This window comes from Schistocerca americana, chromosome 2 (assembly GCF_021461395.2).
Source record: "Schistocerca americana isolate TAMUIC-IGC-003095 chromosome 2, iqSchAmer2.1, whole genome shotgun sequence".
Lineage (NCBI taxonomy): Eukaryota > Metazoa > Arthropoda > Insecta > Orthoptera > Acrididae > Schistocerca > Schistocerca americana.
The window spans coordinates 35,631,333-35,657,932 of NC_060120.1; the positions used below are offsets into that span (position 1 = coordinate 35,631,333).

General features: G+C 37.8%; 1 protein-coding gene across 1 annotated transcript in view; it reads right to left on the reverse strand.

Moving 5' to 3' along the window:
* LOC124590031 (meiosis 1 arrest protein-like) overlaps positions 1-17,838 on the reverse strand; it is a 101,809-nt gene extending 83,971 nt beyond the window's left edge. Inside the window, exons 1-3 of the mRNA XM_047131616.1 lie at positions 17,773-17,838; positions 4,401-4,746; positions 4,157-4,305 (exon numbers count right to left, since the gene is read on the reverse strand). Of these exons, the coding sequence (XP_046987572.1) occupies positions 4,157-4,305; positions 4,401-4,746; positions 17,773-17,838 (561 nt within the window). The remainder of the gene's footprint in view (positions 1-4,156; positions 4,306-4,400; positions 4,747-17,772) is intronic.
* Between the last annotated feature and the right edge of the window lie 8,762 nt (positions 17,839-26,600).

Here is a 26,600-nt window from a genome sequence, read left to right on the forward strand (position 1 = left end):
CGACTGGAGCCAGTGCAGGGGCAACAGGTGAGAAAAAGTTCAAAGTTTGAGAACGCATGTTTGTCTGCGGAAAGCTCAACGTATGATCAGAGCCGGGGCCACCTGTGTTGCAGGGAGGCTGCGGAAGTGCGGGCTGTCCAGAAGCATAGTGTGGGAAATGATGTTGAACATGGGACAGAATGTGTGAATGTTCACTGTTCATAGTCACACCACTCGAAACGGTGTGCGAATATGGTGAATGTCGTGGCACAAAACACTGAGGTGTAGCAGTGGGACGGAGGTGGAGGTCAGACACAGATAATAAGTTATTGTTCCTGTTGCAGGCCGAGGTATCAAAGTTGGAAGGAATGTGCTGATGCTGAACCGAGGCAGGCACGGGTGTGGTTGGATGCTGAGGAGGTAGAACTGTGAACGAAGCAGTTCCGGTCACATGGCAGGTTTCCGTGTGGTACTGCATGGACTGCGGCGTGGCAAATCGTTGTCCTGGCGTTAGTAGGTTGTCCGACGAAGCATTTGCAGAAATCGGCATTGGTCCCACACTGCACAAAGATCCATAAGAGGTAACTGCACAGTCAATGAGGCAGGGCACATGTGGAGGGAACAAAGGTGTTTGATAGCCAGAGTCATGCACACTCCTAACCTCACTTATTGTTGCAGGCTCGAAAACGTCTGGCGAAATCATCGAGTGAGAGGCATCGTGTTGCAGTCCTGGCGGGTGTACATCGTCCGCAACACGATGCATGTCAATTGCAAAATCTGGCGTTAGGCGATTGTTCGAATGCTGTGTCGATGTAATACATGCGAAAATAACCGACGCGGAGGTCGCGGACACAGTAAAACAGCGAAAACGGAAGACGTTATAACTCGGAGGAGGATTACCGGGTTGGTTGCACCAATAATCACACCCATTTGGCAATTGTTCATTTATTAACCTTAACACATACAAGGATCACAAAGAACTGAACTGAACATGGCGGAACAGCCAAAGATAATGCTTAGAGTCCAAAGATGAATGCATATCGATGTTGGTGTCGATTTCATCGGTGCCACAATCCTAAATATCTGCTTCTTTTATTTTGTTAGTAGCCAAAGATTTACCTCTTTTGGGTGGTATTTTTCGAAGAAAATAATTACATCTGTGAACACTAACTGCTATATGAAGTACATTAGCAATTGGCATACAGCTTTAAAATAGACTATTACTTGCCATGTAGCTAATATAATGTCTGAATCCTTGAATCTAAATATTCAGATGATTTGCAGAAAGAGTGTCTAATGAAATGTGTCATTTTATTTATTTATAGAAAACCTCAATTTCTTGATTTATGTTGTTTTGGCGCTCATTACGTACCTCTGGAGCACAGTAAATAACTCCTCTCTGAACCCTAGACAAGAAGGCAAAGTCTATATGAAACTTACTATTGCGTTTTGTATATGTTTCATATGTTTATTTATTAGCCCTTCAGCATGTATGCCACGCAATTGGCTTCATCAAAATACATTTTACATATTTCATATAAGTATAGTTGTTACTAATTTTTACATTATACATTATGCATACATATACATACATCTTTTTTAATAGTTAGTAATTTGAACATTTTACTCACATCATCATTTTACATATACATAAATACATAAACTTTTCACTAATCAGACAATTTCAGCAATAATCATTATGCAGTTTACATTCATACATTTAGTTAATGATAGTTACATTATTTCATTGTTTATACATTCCTTTCAAATTACTTCCAAGATATTCTTCAATCGAGTAATATGCTTTATTTTTGAGCCATGTGTCTAATACCTCCTTAAATTAAAATGGGTGAGGGTTTTAACAGATTGTGGCAGTTTATTATATAACTTTAGATGTAGGTGTTTGTGACTGCTGTGTGTCAGTGACAGCCTAGAATACAGTATATCAAGCATGCAGTTGTTTCGAGTGCTGTGCAAATGTAAGTTCTCTCTCTGTGTAAATTGTTGTATATTTTCTTTTACTTATATTAAGCAGTTATACATATAGAGACTTGGGAGTGTCATTATGTTTAATATACTGAAGTGGTCCTTACAGCTTTCTCTTGGACCCAGTCCTTGTAAACTTCTAATTGCTTTTTTTTTCCCATTTGAATACGCAGTTTGTGCCTGGTGAATTACTCCATAACAGAATCCCATATTGTAGCTGTGACTGAAAGAATGCATAGCAGCAAAGCATCAATAAACTTTTACTGACGGAATTTCTTAGTTTATACAGCAGGAATATTACGCGTGCAAGTTTGCCTGTCAGATAGCTTGTATGGTCATCCCATGAGAGCCTTTGGTCTATTTTTAGTCCCAGTAATTTGACACTCTGATTCTCTGCTTTCTGTACCTTCATATTAAAATAAATTTCCTCTGTATTTGTGTTGTTTATACATAACTCGTTAGCAATACATCACACACTACATTTTTCAAGAAGTTCATTATTTTTTTCATCACCTCTTGCATACTCTCACCTGTGGAGATCATGGTCATATCATCAGCATATAAAACATTTTTGCAGGCTATGTAATTTGAGAAGTCATTAACGTAGATAATAAAGAGGAAGGGTCCAAGAACGGAGCCCTGTGGAATTTCTCTCTTAATTTTCATTGAATCTGATCTTTCATTGTTCACATACACTGACTGTTGCCACTTATTTAGGTATGACTTAATCAAATTAAGTGGTTTGTCTGCAATACCATGATATTCTAAGTTTTTAACAATTATCTCATGTGATACTGAATCAAATGCTTTACTTAAGTCTATGACTGTAGCACAGGTGATCAGTTTCCTTTCAAAAGCATTGTGGATCTCAGTTATCAGGCTTTCAATAGCTTTTATGGTTGACTGATTAGTTCTAAATCCAAACTGGCTGTCATTAAGTAATTTATTGCTCTCAAAATACATGTAAATCTGTGTGTGTGAGCAGCTCTCTATGATTTTGGCGAGTATAGGGACAATTGATATTGATCTATAGTTATCTGGCATTTCTCTGTCACCCTTTTTGTACATGGGGAGTGTAACTGTAATTTTAAGGCAATCAGGGAAAATACCACCATCAAGGATTTTATTTGCAAGGTAGAGTAGAGGAGTTCTAATTTCCTTAATTATAGTCTTCATTACAAAGTTACTGAATACATAGTAGTCTTCTGTTCTAGAGCTGTTCAACTTGTTTACAGAATTATTTATATCTGTAGCAGTTATTCTACTCAAGTTAAATCTTTTATCTGTTTTATTCTGTGATTGCGAAAGAAAAGTTTCTGCATCAGTTTAATCATCACTTTTTGGTACCTGGGCATTTACTGAATTTATGAAGTGTTTGTTGACAATGTTGCAATTAATTGGGTTACTGATTTCTTCTTTCCTTATTTTTATCTCACTTTTAACTATGTTCCAGGCAGCTTTACATTTGTTGTTAGAATTTAAAATATACTCCTCATTTGCTTTCATTTTTGCTGCTATAATTTCAGATTTGTATATTTTTCTTACGTTTATACATCTATTCTTGTTTTCTTGATTGCCTTCAATTTTGTCCTTCAGCATGAGTAGAAAGATTCTAATTTTAATGAGGTGTAGAGTGTACCACTTTTTAGTGTGTTGTCGTTTATGCATATTGCTACCGTTACATCTCTTAGTAATAAGAGGGCATTTACTGTCTAATGTATTTTTTATATTGGATATAAATGCAGAAAAGCTTTCATTTATATCTTTGTCAATGGTTAGTATTCTAGCCCATTCTATTCTACTCATTTCATTTCTCATTACTTCAATGTTCTCTTCCTTGAGAGCTCCATATGTAGTCAGCATCCTGTATTGTGATTGTATACATCATAGTTCAACTTAAACTAATTATTATCATCAGTAACAAAAGCCATTCAGGAATAAATATATTGGGAAATGAGTATAAAGTAATTAAAAAAGTGTGAAAATAGATAACCCATGATATTATAGAGATATGCAGATCACGTTGTGGTCATAAAATTAACTGTATTAGCATACAAGCCACATAACATTTAAAATGTTGTTCACTACAAATAGATGATTAATAAATAGATGATTAATCCTTGTCTAAAATGTCAGACTTTTATCAGCTGTAATGATGGGCTAACATTAAAAATAAAGGAACACTCTCTACCTGTTGGTTATAAAGGATTTCTTCCCAATCTAGTCTCCAACACTGTGTGGGATAAAGTCTGTGCGGGAATCCGAAGACAAAAGATTCACAAAGCCCACTTAGGGAAACACGAGCAATAACTTCCAATTCAAATATGGGCAGATCTTTTGCTGTATAAAAAAAATAATAATAATAATAAATTTATAACGTCAGAAGCTACAAAAAAAAGGAGACTTAGGAAAACCACATATTGAATCATACATACATGAGTTCTTCCCCACACTATTTCCTCCAAATTGGAAACTGAAGAAATCAGTTTGTATCTGATAACGATGTCCATAAGGCAAAGATAGCGTGTTGATTATACTTTCTCTGATATCACATTTTACAGTAAAATCAATTTTAGTTTTTGACTTTCCAGGAAACAACAAACGCAAATGTTCTTGATCACTGTCACAGTCACATAACCAAATTTTAAAAAATTCTTGCATTTTATCTTCTGAATCAGTGAGATAAACCAGTTCAATAAATGCCAAAGAATTTTGAACCCTTCTGCTTGGCATATGCAATAGTTGAAAAGAGTTTTCACCATATGATGTAAGTTCAGCTACCTACGCAAAAAGAAATATACATTGTTACATTACTGAGTGAAATGCTTGGTCAACACAGAATGGATATAGTATAAGTTTGACATTCACCAAAAATCAATTTCAATTAATTACAAAAAGAAACTGATTGCTTAAAAAACGAAAAACCAGCTTCTGAAACTGAGGTTGTTAATGCATATTAATGGAGTGGCACTTGACACGGAGATAGCCAATTTGAATCCTAGAGGTGGAAGAAATTTTCATCATCAGTATTTGGATACCAAATGGAGAAAAGTTTTGTCACATTCATATTCACTAAAATTTTTGAATGATATGGATAAAGTGCGCATGTCTCTTAAGCACCTCACATTGTGAGAACATGCACACTGTCCAAGGTGATCCATCCATAGAATAAGGACATTGCACATGTCAGCACTCCTGATGTGTCCCAAGAGGAGAAAGTTGTGTTCTAGCACTATGTTTCACCCTGTCCTTCCCCTCATAATAATCATCATCAGTAACATAAATGTGATAACACACTCTATTTTTACTCATCACAATGACTAAACAGCTACACCTATGACACTTGAGACACATAAATAGCTGAAATGGCAACACCCAGAGAAGCTAGCAGTGGCACAAGAACCATAAGAATAAACAAACTATTTTTAATGCTGCTTTCCAGATTGCTGTTTCTCTGCTACTGATACTTTGTGTTTGAAGAAGAATATTGATATTTATTAATGAAAATGAGCTACTTATGCAGTGTCACATACTAGACTTATTAGAAATCAACATGTAAAGTCTGCAAATCACTGTGAGTTGTACAGCAGAGACTGCTTCCCATTGTACCACATTTTAAGATTTCTTCCCATCTAACTTGTATATGGATCGTGGGAAAAGTGATTGTTTAACTGCCTCTGCTTGCTCTGGCATATATGTAATCTTGCTTTTGTGATCCCTATGAAAGTGATGCATTGGGTTTGTAGTATTTTCCTTGAATCCACACTTAATACTACATCTGCTTCCATGTAATCTGACGTTTTATTCTACACAGAGTTCTCATAGGGTTCCAGAAATAATTGTCTATGATCCTGCTAAACTGTAGGCTTTGGAAATTCTAGCATAATGTGAATGACCACACCAAGAACTACTATGGCTTCATCAGTAACTGCATAAGTTACATTTCGTTAATTGTCTAGTTGTTCATGGGAAGTTATACAGTTTCCTGTCTCAAAACTACATTTTTGTGCCAACTTGCATTAAGGCATACGTGAACTTTTGAAGAACACTGCTAAAATGATACCCCAGTCTTTTTTGAGTTACAGTCAGTTTCATGGGCAGTCTGTGGTTGGCCAAATTATTGGGCTTGAAACTCTATAGATATAATAGTTAGTACAGTAGCAAATAGTAGCACACAGCCATGGCATTTCCTACTGTCAGTTGTTGCTGCACACAGTTCAGTGCTCCCTGACAATATTAAATGGTGCACGGACACAGCTTTCAAACTCAATAATCTGGCCAATCATGGACTGCCTATGGAAATGGCTGTTAACCAAAACACATGTAGTTGATGGGTTAAACATTTTACTTCTAAATTTCCACAAAGCCAAATCATAATAGCAGACAAAATAAAACAGAAATAAATAGCAGATGATACACTAAACTTCTTCTTCTCCCCCCCCCCCCCCCCCCCCCTCCCCTCCAAAGATGGTTTCCATACACTGGGTAACACAATTAAAGGATCACTATTTGAAACCTTAAGTGTCTTCGATGTCAGTGCATGCAGAAGTTTGAAATTTGGCTCAAAGGTGTTGAGCAGAATTGTGGTGAAATTTGGTGTGAATGTGACATCATTAACCCACCTTAAATCTCAGAGATAGGAAGATAGTGGAACAGGAGGGGAAAATTGCTGCCCTTCAGGCTGAGCTAGATCAGGCTAGGGAAGATCTGGACAGGTTAAGGAGGGAGAAGGGCAAAGAGAGGTGGGAAGTGGCAACAGGTAGCAGAAGGAATAGGCCTAGAACTAAGTCTGACAGTTTTGTGGTGAATGTCAAAAATAAGTTTGACCTGTTGCTTCAGTTAGAAACTGATGAGCCTCAAGCAGAGGTAGGTGTAGACAGGACACAACAAACTTTCAATAGGAAATTGAAAAAGAATGTAGGAAAGTCATCGAAAAGGAAGAAAGTTTTGTTGTTAGGCAGTTCTCATGCCAGAGGTGTAGGCCAACTTCTGCAGGAGGAATTAGGACCAGAATACCAGGTCACAAATTTTTTCAAACCAAGTGCTAGTCTGGATCAGGTGACAGAGGATTTAGGTTCACTCTGTAAAGGATTTACCAGGGAAGACACCGTGGTTATTGTGGGAGGGCCAGGGAACAGCATCGACAGAGATCCTGGGTACAGTATAGAGTGTGACCTGGTAAAGATTGCGTCAGCATCGAGACACACCAATGTTGAATTTGTATCTGTCCTGAGACGCCATGACCGGCCGCATTTGAACTCTTCTGTTGGGAGAGTTAATTTGGAGTTGGAACGGCTGCTTGGATTGGGTGCGGGGGTTCATATTGGTGTGGTTCCTGTTGATTATCTCAGTAGGTGGGACTATACCAGGCACGGCCTACATCTCAACAGGAAAGGGAAGGGGAAACTGGCTGGGGTAATAGCAGGAAATTTAAGGGGGGGAGGCACTGCCATGAATGGTAAAATACCAGTGGTTACAGGTGTTGGAGCAGCACCTTTTTTAGGATAGGTAAGACAGAAAGATGTCAAGTTCTACGAGAGGTCAGGATTGAAACAAATCTTCAGTTTAGGAAAGAAATTAAACAGCACAATTGTAGCACATTGGATCACCAATCACAACTATCAATTATAAATTTTCACCAATCACCAGAAATTTTATCTCCGCCAAGTTGTATCTCAGTCCTAGGTAATTCCATTGATGAATTAAAGTCACCCAACCCAATTGACATAATCTGCCTCTCTGAACACCATGTGACCACTGGTATAGGAACTAGGCCTAAGCACAATGAGAAACTCAGACAGGAGAGTACTGCAAATGTTAGAATAAGGAAAGGTTCTCATAAAAGTACAATTAAAAATAATGTAAGTATATTTCATCAAAATATTGGGAGTTTAAAGAATAAAGTAGATGAGCTTCTGGTTTGTTTAGAAGATTTAGAAGCTGAGAATGAAATAGATATACTATGCCTGTCTGAGCATCACATTGTTACTGATATGGATAAGGTAAATGTAAGTGGTTATAAGCTCTCTGCACATGTAATGAGAGAAAATATGGAGAAAGGAGGAGTTGCCATATATGTCAAAAGTTATCATTGTGCAAAAAGTATAGAAACAAAAAACATATAGAAGCATGTGCCTGTGAGCTTAAATTAAATAAAGGCACATTTATAATTGTAACTGTATATAGGTCCCCGTCAGGAAATTTTCATCTATTTCTGAAAATTGGACTCCTTGTTGTGCTATCTGTCAGACAGGGGGAAGCAAATTATTATTTGTGGGGACTTCAATGTAGATTCTCTGAAAGAGGGTAATAGGAAAAATGACCTTGAAGTATTACTCGGTTCTTTCAATTTGACACCCGTTATTGATTTTCCTACTCGGGTGGTAAAGGATAGCAGCTCACTGATAGATAACTTCTTTATAGACCAAGATAAGTTTAACCAGATAAATGCTCAGCCTGTTGAGAATGGTCTTTCTGATCATGGTGCACAGCTAGTTACAATATATGACATAGCTCCATTCAGCAATACTAAACAGTCCTCCAAAGTAGTACGTTCAGTCAACGATTTAACAATTGCAAATTTCAGGGAAAGCCTATAGCAGTTAGACTGGGATGAGGTGTACCATGAACCTGATGCCAATTTAAAATATAATTTATTTCATGACATTTTTGTAAATGCATTTGAAAACTGCTTCCCCAAGAAAATAGTTAAATATACTCGTAAGAAACCTTGTAACAAACCATGGCTTACTAAGGGTATAAAAATATCTTGTAACCGGAAAAGGGAAATGTATCTGACAGCAAGAAAGAGTAGTGACCCAGAAACTATCAAAAATTATAAAAACTACTGTGTTATATTAAGAAAAGTTATTAAAAAATCCAGGAGTATGTGTATCATGTCTGAAATCAGCAACTCTGATAATAAAATTAAAACAATTTGGAATATTATTAAAAGAGAAACAGGTCAACCAAGAGCAGAGGAAGACAGTATTACCATCAAATTGAATGAAAACTTTACAAACAAAAAGTCAGAAGTTGAAAATATTTTTAATAATCATTTTCTAAATGTTGTGGATATAGTAGGATCCAGGTGTTCATTAGAAGATGCTAGGCTGTTAATGGAAGAGGCCATACCTATGCAATTTGATACAATTGAAATCTCACCCACTTCTCCCTCTGAAATTAGGAAAATAATAAACTTGCTTAAAAGCAAAAACTCACATGGAATTGATGGCATTTCCAGCAAAATACTAAAAGCTTGTTCTCAACAGATAAGTAAGATTCTCAGCCACCTGTGTAATAGCTCTCTGGAACAGGGCATTTTCCCTGATAGACTGAAATATGCTATTGTTATACCTTTGCATAAAAAGGGGGATAGATCTGATGTCAACAATTACCGTCCAATCTCCCTTCTAACAGCTTTATCCAAAATTTTTGAGAAAGTAATGTATTCAAGAGTAGCTTCACATATCTGTAAAAATGAAGTACTAACAAAATGTCAGTTTGGTTTCCAGAAAGGTTTTTCAACAGAAAATGCCATATATGCTTTCACCAGTCAAATTTTGAATGATCTGAATAACCGAACACCTCCCATTGGGATTTTTTGTGATCTCTCAAAGGCTTTTGATTGTGTAAATCATGAAATTCTGCTAGACAAGCTCAAGTATTGTGACATGAGTGGGACAGTGCACAAATGGTTTAATTCGTACCTAACTGGAAGAGTACAGAAAGTTGAAATAAGTAGTTCTCGTAACATGCAAAGATCAGCACATTCCTCAAACTGGGGAACTATCAAGAATGGGGTTCCACAAGGGTCAGTCTTGGGTCCTTTGTTGTTCTTATTATATATTAATGACTTGCCATTCTATATTCATGAAGAGGCAAAGTTAGTTCTCTTTGCTGATGATACAAGTATAGTAATCACACCTGAGAAACAAGAATTAACTGATGAAATTGTCAATACTGTCTTTCAGAAAATTACTAAGTGGTTCCTTGTAAACGGACTCTCACTGAATTTTGATAAGACACAGTACATACAGTTCCGTACAGTGAATGGTATGACGCCATTAATAAATATAGACCTTAATCAGAAGCATATAGCTAAGGTAGAATATTCCAAATTTTTAGGTATGTCCATTGATGAGAGATTAAATTGGAAGAAACACATTGATGATCTGCTGAAACGTTTGAGTTCAGCTACTTATCCAATAAGGGTCATTGCAAATTTTGGTGATAAACATCTTAGTAAATTAGCTTACTACGCCTATTTTCACTCATTGCTTTCATATGGCATCATATTTTGGGGTAATTCATCACTGAGGAATAAAGTATTTATTGCACAGAAGCGTGTAATCAGAATAATAGCTGGAGTCCACCCAAGATCATCCTGCAGACATTTATTTAAGGATCTAGGGATATTCACAGTAGCTTGTCAGTATATATACTCTCTTATGAAATTTGTTATTAACAACCAAACCCAATTCAAAAGTAATAGCAGTGTGCATAACTACAATACTAGGAGAAAGGACGATCTTCACTATTCAAGATTAAATCTAACTTTGGCACAGAAAGGGGTGAATTATACTGGCACTAAAGTCTTTGGTCACTTACCAAATAGTATCAAAAGTCTGACAGATAACCAACAAGTATTTAAGAAGAAATTAAAAGAATTTCTGAATGACAACTCCTTCTACTCCATAGAGGAATTTTTAGATATAAATTAAGAAAAAAAAATATTAAAAAAAATTAAAAAAATAAAAAAATAAAAATAAAAAAAACAAAAAAATAAAGTTGTTATATTAACTTAAGTATGTTGTTAAATTAACCTAATTATGTCATGTATTGGAAAATTTGACTCGTTCCACATCATTACGAAATATCGTATTCATGATCCATGGAACTAGTAGTAATCTAATCTAATCTAATCTAATCTACATGAACTTCTAAGCTCCAGCTTTTTTACATATGTGTTGACACCTTACTTTTAATCTTCACCGAGCCTAAGGGTAACATCACAGGGTTCCACGCTTTTGTGTGATTATAGAGGAAGGTTATAGGTACCTTTGAGCCAAATTTCAAACATCTGCATCACAATGGGAGTCAATTATGAGTTTTTGAAAAAGGGATCCTTTATTTGTGTTATGTAGTGTAGCTGTGGACCATGCTGCAATTGTATTATTAGTACTGTAGGTTGAAAATTCCATACCAGACATGGGCTGTATTTAAACAATCTTGGAATGTGTCTTGTAACTCAGAAAATAAGTTTGTAGAAAACATTAAACTGTCATTTTTCCTTGGACAATAATTTTTTTAGCATAAAAAAATCTCATAACTGCCTACTCCAAGTAGTGACAAGGATAAAACTGCAGCCAAAGAAGATAAACAGCATGACATTAACCACACTTTCCTGAAGATGGAACGCTGTGATAATAGATTTCTAAAGATCATACCACGAGTTGAAGTGACTACTTGTGAAACATAAGTGTAGAAAACAATAAACTCTGTATTTTTCACCAGGACATCATGGGTCAAAACAATAAAAATATATATAATAAAAAATGTTTAGATATATGGAATTAATGAGATTAATTTTTCGGCACTTGGCAATATTCTCTCTTCTGCGTAATTTGACAGTTGTTGGTCTGGGCATTCCTCATGTTTCTATATTTATTGAAATTCTACTTCACTTGGAGTGTATTATCCACTGCTGAAGCTATCGTCAAATGTCTCCAGCCCTCCATTTCAGGTGTTGGGCAATTCACTGTTGCTAAAAATCAAATAAACACAGTCTCAATCGTGTTTTCAGATTTTTATTCATTAGCAACCAGTTTCTACACTTTGCTCAGGCCATCTTCAAGATTTTCCCAACTGCAATGCAGTAATAATACATATTCACCATAGAGGGATGAACATATGACTAAACAATGTCTAAACTATAAGCTACAATAATTAAAAATTACTATGTTATACCCATTAAGACTGCTGGTAGCAGCAGATGAAGTGAGACCTGTAGAAGTAAAAATATCAATGCTGAATAAGGCAGCTTTAGTAGAGATTATATACTGTAAGCTCCACCCATTGCCTACAGCACTACATCACTGACCACCAATCATGTGCGAGATACGATGTATTTATTGGTTTAGTTGAATTTATAAGAAAAATTGATACAGAAATAAATACAAAAATTACATACATGAAATTTTGCTTATAATTTGAACTAAACTGATCAATGTATCATATCTCATCACACATGACTGCTTGTCAATGATGTAATGCTGTAGACAATGGGTGGAGCTATAATCTCGATTAAAGTTGTCTTTTTCAGCAGTGACATCTGTTCTTTGGCAGATCTTGCTCCATCTGCCACCACAAGCAGCTATAATGGGTATATCATCATACTTTTTAATTACTGTAGCTTATATTTTAGACATTGTTTAGTCACATTTCATCCCTCTATACTGAATACATATTATTACTGTATTGTAGTGGGGAAAAGCCTGAAGATGGTCAGAGGAAAAGGCCAAAACATGTTACAGTGAATAGTGTTTTATTCGTCTCATAACATACAATTTCTAATCATATGATTAATGTACAGGAGAAACGTCAAAAAATGGATAACACAACTTAGGCCTAATTGATACAAAGAATTTTAACATTAATAAAACTTTTATTTTTCTTTCCTCCCTTTTGTGAAGGACAGCTACATTTACACACAAGACTATATGTAAATTTATCCTGCTCAGATGTTCAGTTCATCCTTCATGAACTCCTCAACAGTGTAGTAGCAGCGTTTGACAAGTATATCATATAGCTTTGTTTTCAGTGTCTCTAGCTTCATACTCAGAACATTCATTCCTTTTAGCTTGTTATGGGTTTTCATTGCCATATACTGAGGAGACTGCTCATGTAGGTTTAATTGATGAGTGGGAAGCATAAAATTGTCTTTGTTTCTTGTGTTATATGAGTGACTGAAACAGTTTTTCTCGAATAACTCTAAATTGCTAAGTAGAAAGTTGATAATATCATAGATGTATAAGGAGGGAACTGTTAATAGCTGTTGTTTTTCAAATAGTGGGCGACATGATGTCCTTGGATGGGCGGTACACATGTTCCTTATTATTCTTTTCTGTAGCTTTAGTATGCGCAATATATTGCTTGAATTTCCCCAAAAAATAATACCGTACCTTACAACTGGTTGAAAGTAGCTGTGGTATGCAATTTTCCTTGTATTCATGTCTGTTGCACCAGCTAATATTTGCATAGCAAATGAAAAGCTACATATTTTGTTTAACAGGTAGTCAACATGTTTATTCCAATTTAAATTTTTATCTAGGTTTAACCCTAAAAACTTTACAGAATCTACTTCTTTTATATCCTGATTTTTATGAGTTATTTTAATTTCTTGGGGCTTTGACTGTTTTGTTCTGAACTGGACTATGTGGGTTTTGGGGATGTTCAATCTTAATCCATTCAGTTGGAACCATGTTTCTAGTTCGTTCATTGTGTTTATTATGTAGAGAGGGATGTTTTCTGGCTCCTGGTTTTCAATTAATACAGATGTGTCATCTACAAATAAAATAGATGGACCATTTATATTGTTCGGTAAATCATTAACATAGAACAAGAACAAAATAGGTCCTAGAATTGAGCCTTGAGGGACACCTTGGGCTACTGTTTTCCATTTTGAATAGTAATTTGCTGCATTTGATGAGACAATCACTCTTTGTTTCCTATTTGATAAGTATGAAGTAAGCCAATTTAGAACATTACCCTTGATCCCATACTTGTCAAGCTTATAGATAAGCAGTGCATGATTTACAGCGTCAAAGGCTTTTGTGAGATCACAAAAGATTCCTGCAACTTTATTATGGTTGTCTAATGATGTGCTGATCTTGTCGATAAACTTGTTAATTGCATCAGTAGTACTTTTGCCACGCTGGAAACCAAATTGGATTTCCGTAATAATATCATATTTCTCGATAAAATTTCGAATCTGCATAGCAGCAGCATTTTCAAAGATTTTTGAAAGGACTGGAAGGAGGGAGATGGGACGATAATTCCCCATATCCTCTCTTGACCCTTTTTTGAGCAACGGTTTTACTTCCGCATACTTCAGCACCTCTGGGAAGCTTCCTTGTTCAAAGGATTGGTTTATTATTTTAGATAGTGGGTATCCTATTATTTTACACACAAATTTCAGGACTTTTGCTGGTATTCCATCCCAACCTGCAGAACTTTAGTTTTTTAGTTTTAATATAATTTTTTCTACATCTATTGTTGAAACTGTTTTGAATTTTGTGAGGCATTCAGAATTATGATTTAGTCCAAACGGACATACATTGTTCGCATAATCTGCAACATTAACATCTGGTTTCACTACATTAATGAAGAACTCATTGAAGCATTCTGAAATTTGAGCCGGATTTACAATGATCTCATCTTCAAGCTTAATTGTACTAATTCCATGTCTAGAGGCTTTGATACCTAATTCGTGTTTTACAACTGACCACACTGCCTTTGATTTATTCTCGTGTTTTAAGATTAATTTATTATTTGTCATTTGCTTTGCTGCTTTGACAACTTTCTTAAATGTACTTTTGTATCGTTTAACATATTCAATAAATTCAATTTTTTTATTATGCCTTAGTTCCTTATGTAGCTGCGTTTTCTTAGCACTGGAGATTTTTATACCTTTAGTGATCCATTTTAATTTTGTAAGTTTTTTGTGGAAACATTTCACTGAAAACACTTAGAAAATCCCTTAGAAATGCTTCAAAATTTGCCGTGCATGAAATATTTTTATCAAAGTGCCATTCTGTCTCCTTGAGCTTATCATGGAATAGAGTCAAAGTTTCTTGGTTGAAGATCCTTTTTTACATAAGCTTTTTTACATGGGACTTCTCTACCTGCTCTGGGTAGCTCAATGAATAATGCTAAATGATCAGAAATTCCTAGATCTAGACAAAATTTATATCCATTTTCAAATACGTAATTCGTTAAAATATTGTCAATGCATGTGGCTGACTGAGCATTTTCTCTTGTAGATTCAGAAAAATTTAATTTGAAGCCATATTTTTTTATTAAGTCTGTAAATTTTGATACCTCACATGTTTCATTCAACACATTGATATTGAAATCAGCAGCAACCACAATTTTTTTCCTCTTTTCTTTACTGAGGTTTTCTAACAAACTCTGAAATTTACGTAGGAAATGCTCAGTTGTCACTTTCCCTGGGATTCTATAAATTGATATTATAACAACATTTAAGTCCTTTAACTCAACACAGCAACTTTCAAAAATACACTCTTCATTAAAACAATTGAAGTCACATCTTACATGGTAATGTAAATCAGAATGAATGAGTATGCATGAACCTCCTCGTGACTTATTTATCCTACAAAAGCTGGTAGCTACCTTGAAGTTTTCAATTTTATTTAAGATTTTTATGGTATCACTACTAAACCAGTGTTAATTTAAACAAATTACTTTAACACTTAGAAATTCAGATAAGAAAACTTGTAGCTCATCCAACTTAGAGCTTCTGTCACATGAGTATTCAGCACTGAAACCATTTATATTACAATGCATTATATAGTTACTACTAAGATCATCAATTTTATTTTTAAAGGCCTAATATTTAATAATGAGCCATCCTCACAAAAGGGTAGATCTGGATTCTTCTGTAGCATCCCATCATCTTGCTCACTTGGCTTGTATATTTCTTTGTCACTTTGATGTTGTGTACTTACATCCATAGTTAGATTCTTGATGGCACTGGATCTGGATGGTGCTGAAGTGATTTCCCTGGTGCCAGCCATAAAAAATCAATGTTCCTCTCTGGAGCTTTCCTTGTTCTGGAAGACACACGTACAGCAGCTTGTTTTTCTTCCAGTATTTTTGGAGCTTGCAAAATTTGTGCTTCATTTCTTTTTGGCTTGAACCATTTCGTAATTTGAGTTTGTTTCCCAGCTTGAATGTTACTTTCTGGCCTATTGGTTTTAAACCATTTCGTGATTTGACACTGATTGATGGCTATATTGTTCGCTGCATGAAAAGAACGCTTTGTTACTTGCGATTGATTTCCACTTGTCCTGGGTACTTCATTGCACCGCAAAATACGAGTAAAAATTTTTTCCGTAAGTACCTCCTTTCCTAATGCATTCAAATGAAGACCGTGAACTGTATGGAGCCTTCGCTCCAAACTGTTTATGTCAATAACGTCTGTATTTACAAAGTGAGAACATATTTCACTGAAACTCTTGTTTGCGGCATGAATTTCACTGTTTACACACGACCACCTAGGTAAATCGTGACGATGCGGGATATTTACAACGAGTACATTCATGTGAGATAAAGTGTTGAGGCATTTTCTCAATTCTGTTCTAGCCTTGAACGACTCATTTCTATATACGTCATTTGATCCTCCCAGCAATACAACAAAGTCATCCTTACACAAACTAGTTGCTTCACGTAATTTTGTAAGGTTTTTCAGTTCACTTAATGGAGCCCCAGGCTTCACAAAACCATTTGCCTTGTAATTGTATTTTTCCGTTAGCAATGCAGCAATTCCACGGCCGTGGCTATCGCCTAACACGGATATTTTTCCGTATTTTACAATGTTAGCAGTTGGAAGTTCACCGTGCAACGGTTTGTTTACTTTTTGTGGTTCATTTCGAAACTTTTCGACTTCGGCTGGCATGTTCATTGAATCTTCAGTAGTGAATACTCCCACAAGGTCGTTATACGTTCTAGTTTGACAGTTTTTATGCATTAAAGCTTCACTGTTTATACACATTGAAGTTTCACTGCTGCTTTGAGATTGTACTTTCTGAGTGCAGTTTTTATGCATTAAAGTTTCACTGTTTATACACATTGAACTTTCACTGCTGCTTTGAGGTTGTACTTTCTGAGTGCAGTTTTTATGCATTAAAGTTTCACTGTTTATACATACTGAAGTTTCACTGCTATTTTGGGATTGTACTTTCTGAGTGCAGTTTTTTCCTGTCATTGTTTGCCACTTGTGTGCAGAGGTTGAGTCTTCTTGCTTCTTCAGCGACTCACATTTTTTTGCATGAAGTTTCTGTATGTCCAGCTTTAAAGAACCAATTATCATTTGTAAACTGGATATTCGTTCGTTTAGCTTTGAGATCTCGCCTTTACAATTTACACGCGCATTATTTTTACTACCGAAATTTACTTTTTTTCGTGGGGATACACGAATTACTTTTACACTCGCCGCCATCTTGTAAAGTAAATATAATTTTCTATAACACACAGAATATTGAACACTTAGCACTAGCTCAACATAGAACCATTATCAGATATTAAAGTATTTTGTGATTCACTAAAGCATTTCACATTTGAATGAATGTGGCCATAAAAATTTTACAGGAATGTCCTGCTCTTGTGGTAGTTAACAGACATCATTTCACTCCCACATTTCATAGACCTTGCTAATGAATAAAAATCTGAAAACATGATTGAGACTGTTTTTATTTAATGTTTAGCATTTCGTGCCAATTGTTACTTTGCTCCAATACCAGAATACTTTCTAAAATTTTAAATTCATTGTTGCTTTCAACTCTTCCATTCAAAGACTGAGCAATTCAGGACCTGCTGCAGTGCATCATTTAGCCCATTCTGGTTCTCCAATTTTTTCTGCACCAATCAGACAGGGCATTCAGGAATTTTGTGTGTTGCAAGCTGGAGCTCCTGCCATCAAGCCTATTTTCCATGTTGTGATGCCTTGCGGCACTTCATTCTAGTTCGAAGTCCCACACCAAAAGTCCCTTTGGTATTGGCACAGACCTTGCATGTGACACCATCACACACTGACCCACTCATTGTCAGCACTTTCAGCATCTGTCCAGTCATTGCCATTTATTTCACAGCTGGCCTACCCTGTTTGCTTTCTCACCAGACCTCCAGTCCTCATCAGCCCTATCACAGCCAGCCCTCGCTACGCCATTCTTGGTTGTTGCTGTACACCATCACCATTGTCACAGCCATCATCGCGGCCAATCATATGGTCTCCTCTGCAGCTGATGCTGGTCCTGTCACTCCCACCACCCCCTGCACAGCCAACCCTGTATCCAGCTGGCTGTCGTCGGTGATCCAGCAGTCTCATCGTGTGTTGGCTTGCACCTTCTTGGACTTCGTGCTGCCAGCCCTGGATATGTCCAGCCTTTCCAGCTGCTGTATCCTACATGGAGGAGGTGTGCTTCTTTGGCCGGGATCAATTTTTTTGTGTTTATTGACCGATTATCCTGTTGTTTTGCAGCTCTAGTGGCTGCTCAGTGGCTCATCCCCTGGGTGCTGTGCTTCTCTGAGATGGCTGCACCATCTCCCTTAAGAGGAGGAATGTAATATGCAGGGCTGTACCCCTGCATATTAAGCCACCACACATGCAGATATGTTGCATGGGTCACGTGTGACTCTTGCCTTACCTCAGGAGTTTGTTTGCCAACAGCAGTGCAACTGTGCTGTCTACTGATATGTCTTCTGCAGCTGCCACGGAATTAACTCTGTGTGTCATTTCTGGTCTCACAGATGTAGATCCACTAAAGAGTGTTGCCTGCGTGTCCATGTTATCAACAGTCAGAAATTTGTTAATTCTAGCAAATGCTATTGGATTTCTATCAATTCAAGTAGTCCTGCCAATTACTAAGCTGAGAGTCTTCTAATAGTATACAGCAAAGAACAAATAGTTTACAACATTATTTAGGATGTATGGCTTACATTGTATGAGGGCAGTTCAATAAGTAATGCAACACATTTTTTTTCTGAAACAAGGGTTGTTTTATTCAGCATTGAAATACACCAGGTTATTCCCCAATCTTTTAGCTACACAACACTATTTTTCAACGTAATCTCCATTCAATGCTACGGCCTTACGCCACCTTGAAATGAGGGCCTGTATGCCTGCACGGTACCATTCCACTGGTCGATGTCAGAGCCAACGTCGTACTGCATCAATAACTTCTTCATCATCCGCGTAGTGCCTCCCACGGATTGCGTCCTTCATTGGGCCAAACATATGGAAATCCGACAGTGCGAGATCGGGGCTGTAGGGTGCATGAGGAAGAACAGTCCACTGAAGTTTTGTGAGCTCCTCTCAGGTGCGAAGACTTGTGTGAGGTCTTGCGTTGTCATGGAGAAGGAGAAGTTCGTTCAGATTTTTGTGCCTACGAACACGCTGAAGTCGTTTCTTCAATTTCTGAAGAGTAGCACAATACACTTCAGAGTTGATCGTTTGACCATGGGGAAGGACATCGAACAGAATAACCCCTTCAGCGTCCCAGAAGACTGTAACCATGACTTTACCGGCTGAGGGTATGGCTTTAAACTTTTTCTTGGTAGGGGAGTGGGTGTGGCGCCACTCCATTGATTGCCGTTTTGTTTCAGGTTCGAAGTGATGAACCCATGTTTCATCGCCTGTAACAATCTTTGACAAGAAATTGTCACCCTCAGCCACATGACGAGCAAGCAATTCCGCACAGATGGTTCTCCTTTGCTCTTTATGGTGTTCGGTTAGACAACGAGGGACCCAGCGGGAACAAACCTTTGAATATCCCAACTGGTGAACAATTGTGACAGCACTACCAACAGAGATGTCAAGTTGAGCACTGAGTTGTTTGATGGTGATCCGTCGATCATCTCGAACGAGTGTGTTCGCACGCTCCGCCATTGCAGGAGTCACAGCTGTGCACGGCCGGCCCGCACGCGGGAGATCAGACAGTCTTGCTTGACCTTGCGGCGATGATGACACACGCTTTGCCCAACGACTCACCGTGCTTTTGTCCACTGCCAGATCACCGTAGACATTCTGCAAGCGCCTATGAATATCTGAGATGCCCTGGTTTTCCGCCACAAGAAACTCGATCACTGCCCGTTGTTTGCAACGCACATCCGTTACAGACGCCATTTTAACAGCTCCGAACAGCGCTGCCAGCTGTCGGAAGTCAATGAAACTATACGAGACGAAGCGGGAATGTTTGAAAATATTCCACAAGAAATTTCCGGTTTTTTCAACCAAAATTGGCCGAGAAAAAAAATGTGTTGCATTACTTATTGAACTGGCCTCGTATTTCACAGTAAGATTAAGTGACGAAGAAAGCGACTGTTGGCTCTTAATACTACACCTCTTCTGCTTCATAAGTAGTGATCTAACCTCCTTTTCTTATTGTATCCTACCACATCAGTATGGCAAATTCACTATCTAGTTTATGCTAGAAAGTACAAAAGGTACCAATATCATTTGTGTCTCGTATGTCCAGAGAGCTTACAAGGGAAGAAAGGCTACAGTTTTCTTCAATGAGAACACAAATTACACCATTAAAACGAGAATGATCATTAGATAATATGCAAAATCGTACAACAGAATACTGCAATGGAATAACAACAATACGAATTAAGATAGATTGCTATTCACCTCTTACAAGTGGCATGAGTGGCAGACATGCACACTTAAAATAGGACTGTTGGGTATTATTTAACTATCAGACGAAGTTCTTCATCAGATTTAGAGAAACATAAAACATTCATTATATACAAATCACATACATATTGTCGCTGTCATCAGTGGGCACTGAGGCCTGACTGCAGTGAGTAGCAATCTTGGCTGGGGTGGGAGAGGGTGAGGGATAGTAGGGCAGAGGTGGAAGAAGATGCTGCAGAGCTACATGTGCAGGGATGCAGTGGAAACAGGAAAGTGGGGTGTTAGGCGCAGTAACAGGAGGCTGTGGTAGATGAGGTAGAGGGGGAGGAGAAGGAGGGTGGGTGGGTGCAGAAGGTGGGGGTGGTGGGGGGGGGGGGGGGGGGAAGGAGCAGACAAGAGAGTAGGGAAAAATACTGTTTATTAAAACGCCACCCCTAAATATGTGAGAGGAGGGAAGCACTGAGTGGGAATAAAATATTAAGTTTTCGTAGTTCTGTCAATAATTGGACAGTGGTATTAGTGAATTCTCAATCATACCATCAGAGCAACTTAATAGTTTGAGTCTCCACCACTCACAAGTACATATACAAGTGAAAACTAGAAAATTTCAATCACAGTTAATGGAAGTTCACATAATAACTGAGCTGCTCCATGTGATGAGATACTCAACTCTAATATTCTCGGGGGTCATTGCTTCAGAAAGTCCGAGCATTTGATGTTGTTGATGTACTAATTTTTAAATAAAACACAATGTATCACTTTTCTTGATTTGTATTACGACTAATTTGGATGTATATACACTGACGATATATGCATTTCTCGTCCGACAGCCTCCGAAAGAGGCTCACAGAAACAGCTTTTGAAAGACAATAATTCAGACTCAATGATTCTCTCACTGCCTCTGACTGTCTGTCTCATTTTCTTCAACTCTTACTGCCTGGGGCTCATGAGCCAGTTCCTTTTAATTAAACTAAGCAATCGAATAGACCGTTAAATGTAAGATTTGCAAAATAGCAATTAAAAGTTGTTAGATGCTTTTCATTACTTACATAAAAAAGTGGGCCACATATTTCCCTACATGTTATGATATTCAATTTGGAAAAATTTATTTAATTTCATATACAATTTCAATGAGTTTGACAGTACAACAATTTAAATTGCATTTTAGTTAATTATAAACAAATCACTTTGAGTAAAATATTGTTAAGGGTTTTTTGAACAGCTAGAGCTATTATTTTAAATAACCATAATGAATAAACTTCATAGCTTTTTAGAAATAGGGGAGAAGTAAATTTTCAAGAATAAATTGTGCAACATGACTGCACAGCTCATTACATAAAATTTCAAAGTTTGATTATTAACAAATAGCTTACTCCCCTTAGTTGCTAGTACAAACTGGGTAACATATTAATGTTAAATTTAATCTGAGATAGTAAACTCATTTACACAAATTTTTTAAAGGGCAGTTTTCTATGGGAACTGGGTATAGACATAACAGTATAAAGACCAGAAAGTTAAAAAATTCGAACTAAATTGACCTCTTCAGAGGATGTTGACATGAGGAAGGAATTTCAGATGGGAACAGGAAGGTAGTCCCATTTCAGGTGTCCTGAGGAGACAGACGGCATTTTTGAGGCTAGATTGGGAGCAGGGAAGGGTACAGAGGCAGGTGGAGTGCAGGGACTAGCAAAGGTTCAGGGCAGGGCAATTAAGGAACAAAACTGGTACTGGTAGGTAGGATACAGATGACAAGGGCTGTGGAGCAGTCAGTAGAATCAAGCATACCACGTTGAGCAGTATGCTTGTCAACTGGGTGACCCAGCTGTCTCTTTGCCATTCTTGCAGACAGACAGCTTGTTAGCAGTGATGTCCACTTAGAATGCCGCATATAGGGTGCAGCAAAGCTGGTAGACCATATGGTTGCTTTCACAGGTGGCCCAGCCTTGAGATGCCTCTGAAAGGACTGGAGTAGGTGGCAGTGAGAGTATTATGGGCAGGTCTTGGATCTAAGCCTATTACAAGAATATGAGCCATGGGGCACAGAGTTGGGGGAAGGAGTGGAATAGAAACAGACAAGGATATTGGGGTGGGGAAGACATTTCTCATTTCAGAGCAGAGAACCTGATTCACTTGTTTGAGTTCTGGGTGGTACTTAGTCACAGGAGTGGTTGGTCAGTGGGTATGACAGGTGACAGGGGGACTATCACATGTGACACTATATGCACTCACTTGGTGCTATATTAATATTTTACATGAAAAACTTTAAGCTCAAACAATGGAGGCTTGTTGCCTATAATTCATAGTGAGAAAGAAATAACAAAAAAATATAGTCCTCATTTTACTGATACCATAAAATACAAGTAATTTTCATATAATTTAAATATAAAGTTGCTAGTTAGACTACAGCTAGAAAAGTATTGCAAGACAGTCACATAACCTTTGTTTCAAGAGGAAGATGACAGAAAAGGGAACCCCCCCCCCTCCCCCTCTGAAAGCCAACAATATGCATTTTATTTCAATTTTTCTCTAAGATTCTGTAGGGTTACTTGAACAAAAGCCATTAATGGAATGCATCACTACATAATGAACAGCACTCTGACACAAGAAATTAAAAAAAGGTAGAGAATTTTTTTAAAAAAGCACAGAGAACAAGGTAATGTTAATAGTATATAAGAATAAGTAACACATTGCAATGAACAGCTTCTAGGTGCTGCGAATAACTCCTATAAAAAATAAAATGAATTTAATCCTCCTTTCAATCTAGATAATCAAATTCACTCATAGTTTCAGAGCTGCTGGAATGCTATTGCAAATGAAACCTGCTGAGTATCTGCAGCTATGTAGATCTACTGCAAATCACTCAAAAGTACTTAGCAGGAGATATTTCTCATTGTACTCAATATTAAGTTTTCTTTTCATTCCACTTGTGTATGGAGCACTGGAAGAATGACTGTTTAAATGAGTTTGTGTTTGCTGTTATTAGTTAATCCTCATAAGAATCACAAAGACAGGACAGGATAATTACAATGTGCTGTAGTGGTTAATAAAAAAGAAAAAGAGAAGAAAAGAAAAGGTTGAAAATGTGGGAAGAAATGGTGAATAAAAAGGGGATTTTAAAATCATTAATGACCGTTAAAAAGGGAAAGAATGAAATGCAAATCGGACTTCGTATTACAGAAAAGCTATCGGGCTTCGTGATTTGGAAAAGCTATTGTTGGGGTGGTCCTTGTGGCGTTTCTGAGCAAAAGTCAAACCAATTTCCACTACAAAAATTATTTGAAAGAGAACAGAGAATAACAAAATGTGATTAACAGGGGAAATGGCGTAGATAAGAGTTCATTCACTACCACGTTAATATGTCTTTTCTCGTCTTGTTCTCCAACAATCTCCTGCTTTTCTGCATGAAAAAATCATAGCTGCTCCAAAACCTTGCAGTAAATTTCATCGTCCAGGAATTACTAATGTCTACGAATTAAAACCATCTCGATATTGAATGCAATGTATTTTACAGCTACTTCCATCCTCCAAATTTCATACAAGCTTCCATAATACAATATGTCTGTACATCAATAAGTTTTACATCTTAATCAGACCAAGACTAACAAATAAGTTTTTAATCTGAATCATACCAAAACTAGAGAATAAGTGAAGTTAAGCTTCTGCTCTCAAGAGACAAGAGCAGGTAGAAAACAAAAAGAGTTACAATTTTTGTACCTTCATTTTCTTATAAATATTTTCTCTGCCATCGAGCACTCATACAGCTGTGACAGTATAATTTATATCTGAGGGAATGAGTGTAGTGCGGTGAAAATCAAAGTCCCGCTATAGTGCACAGTGTGCACCCAGGCCCCATACATGGATGGAAGGGAGAAAGGCCTAATAGCTTGGGCAATTGGAAGAACCCTCTACCCTGCACTTCACTGTGATCTGCATGGTATATAATGTAGATGTCTTTGCCATCCCTCTGAGAGCAATGTATAATGGTTGTAATATATTACTACATTTTTCACTTAATATATGTTCTTTAAACTTTGCCAGTAAGCACATATAAGACAGCAGGCATCTATCTTCAAGTGTCTGCCAGTTGAGATGTAACTTCCATGTTAAAAGATCTATGTAATGCAATACCTGATATTAGATCCATGTGGGAGTTGAAAATACAGTTTTCAATAGTACTACATGATATCTAACAGTACATGAGTATTGTTATACTTACCTGCATTTTGCATCAATTTTAGTTACTACCACTTGTATTAAAAGATATTTCAGACAATTAAATGTAATTTAATGACTTGTAGACAGTGAAGTTCTTCATCTCACTTCATATACTAAATTACAAACATGTTGTAGCATAACTCAAAAACAGGCTAAATTCTCATATGAAATACTTGATACCTATTTTACTTTCGATTCCTTTGATGCTGTTTTAGTTTCCAAATAACTAACACATGTTTTCTAATGAAGTATGCGCCTTTAGACAGTATGTGTCTCTTATCTGTTTATAATTAATATAATCATTTTGTCACTCACAACAAATTCCCATAATATTTCCCAAAGCTTGTCATTGTAGTCTCCTATAGTTTTGAGGAGCTATAAAGACAGTAACAGCTCACAACTACATTAATTAATGACAGTCTTTGTTTTTTACTTTTCACTAAGTTTAATCTGGAAAGTTCACAATAAACAAACATTCATTTAGAAAGTTCATAATTATAATTTATTGCCTGTTACCTTATGTTTGTTTTACTGATAAACATGGGCAGATTCATTAAAAACAACTTACTTGAGAATAAATGATTAAAATTCATAACATAAACATACCCCTTATTTAATAAATTTCTGTTGTATATTACCATATAATTTAAAGATAAAGACCGAAAATTGTATTTTGACTACATTTAAGTTGGCATTTTAAGTAAATACATAAATTCACTGTAAATTCATACTTTTTAGAAAAATACACTCCTGGAAATGGAAAAAAGAACACATTGACACCGGTGTGTCAGACCCACCATACTTGCTCCGGACACTGCGAGAGGGCTGTACAAGCAATGATCACACGCACGGCACAGCGGACACACCAGGAACCGCGTTGTTGGCCGTCGAATGGCGCTAGCTGTGCAGCATTTGTGCACCGCCGCCGTCAGTGTCAGCCAGTTTGCCGTGGCATACGGAGCTCCATCGCAGTCTTTAACACTGGTAGCATGCCGCGACAGCGTGGATGTGAACCATATGTGCAGTTGACGGACTTTGAGCGAGGGCGTATAGTGGGCATGCGGGAGGCCGGGTGGACGTACCGCCGAATTGCTCAACACGTGGAGCGTGAGGTCTCCACAGTACATCGATGTTGTCGCCAGTGGTCGGCGGAAGGTGCACGTGCCCGTCGACCTGGGACCAGACCGCAGCGACGCACGGATGCACGCAGTGCCGTAGGGGACCGCACCGCCACTTCCCAGCAAATTAGGGACACTGTTGCTCCTGGGGTATCGGCGAGGACCATTCGCAACCGTCTCCATGAAGCTGGGCTACGGTCCCGCACACCGTTAGGCCGTTTTCCGCTCACGCCCCAACATCGTGCAGCCCGCCTCCAGTGGTGTCGCGACAGGCGTGAATGGAGGGACGAATGGAGACGTGTCGTCTTCAGCGATGAGAGTCGCTTCTGCCTTGGTGCCAATGATGGTCGTATGCGTGTTTGGTGCCGTGCAGGTGAGCGCCACAATCAGGACTGCGTACGACCGAGGCACACAGAGCCAACACCCGGCATCATGGTGTGGGGAGCGATCTCCTACACTGGCCGTACACCACTGGTGATCGTCAAGGGGACACTGAATAGTGCACGGTACATCCAAACCGTCATTGAACTCATCGTTCTACCATTCCTAGACCGGCAAGGGAACTTGCTGTTCCAGCACGACAATGCTCGTCCGCATGTATCCCGTGCCACCCAACGTGCTCTAGAAGGTGTAAGTCAACTACCCTGGCCAGCAAGATCTCTGGATCTGTCCCCCATTGAGCATGTTTGGGACTGGATGAAGCGTCGTCTCACGCGGTCTGCACGTCCAGCACGAACGCTGATCCAACTGAGGCGCCAGGTGGAAATGGCATGGCAAGCCGTTCCACAGGACTACATCCAGCATCTCTACGATCGTCTCCATGGGAGAATAGCAGCCTGCATTGCTGCGAAAGGTGGATATACACT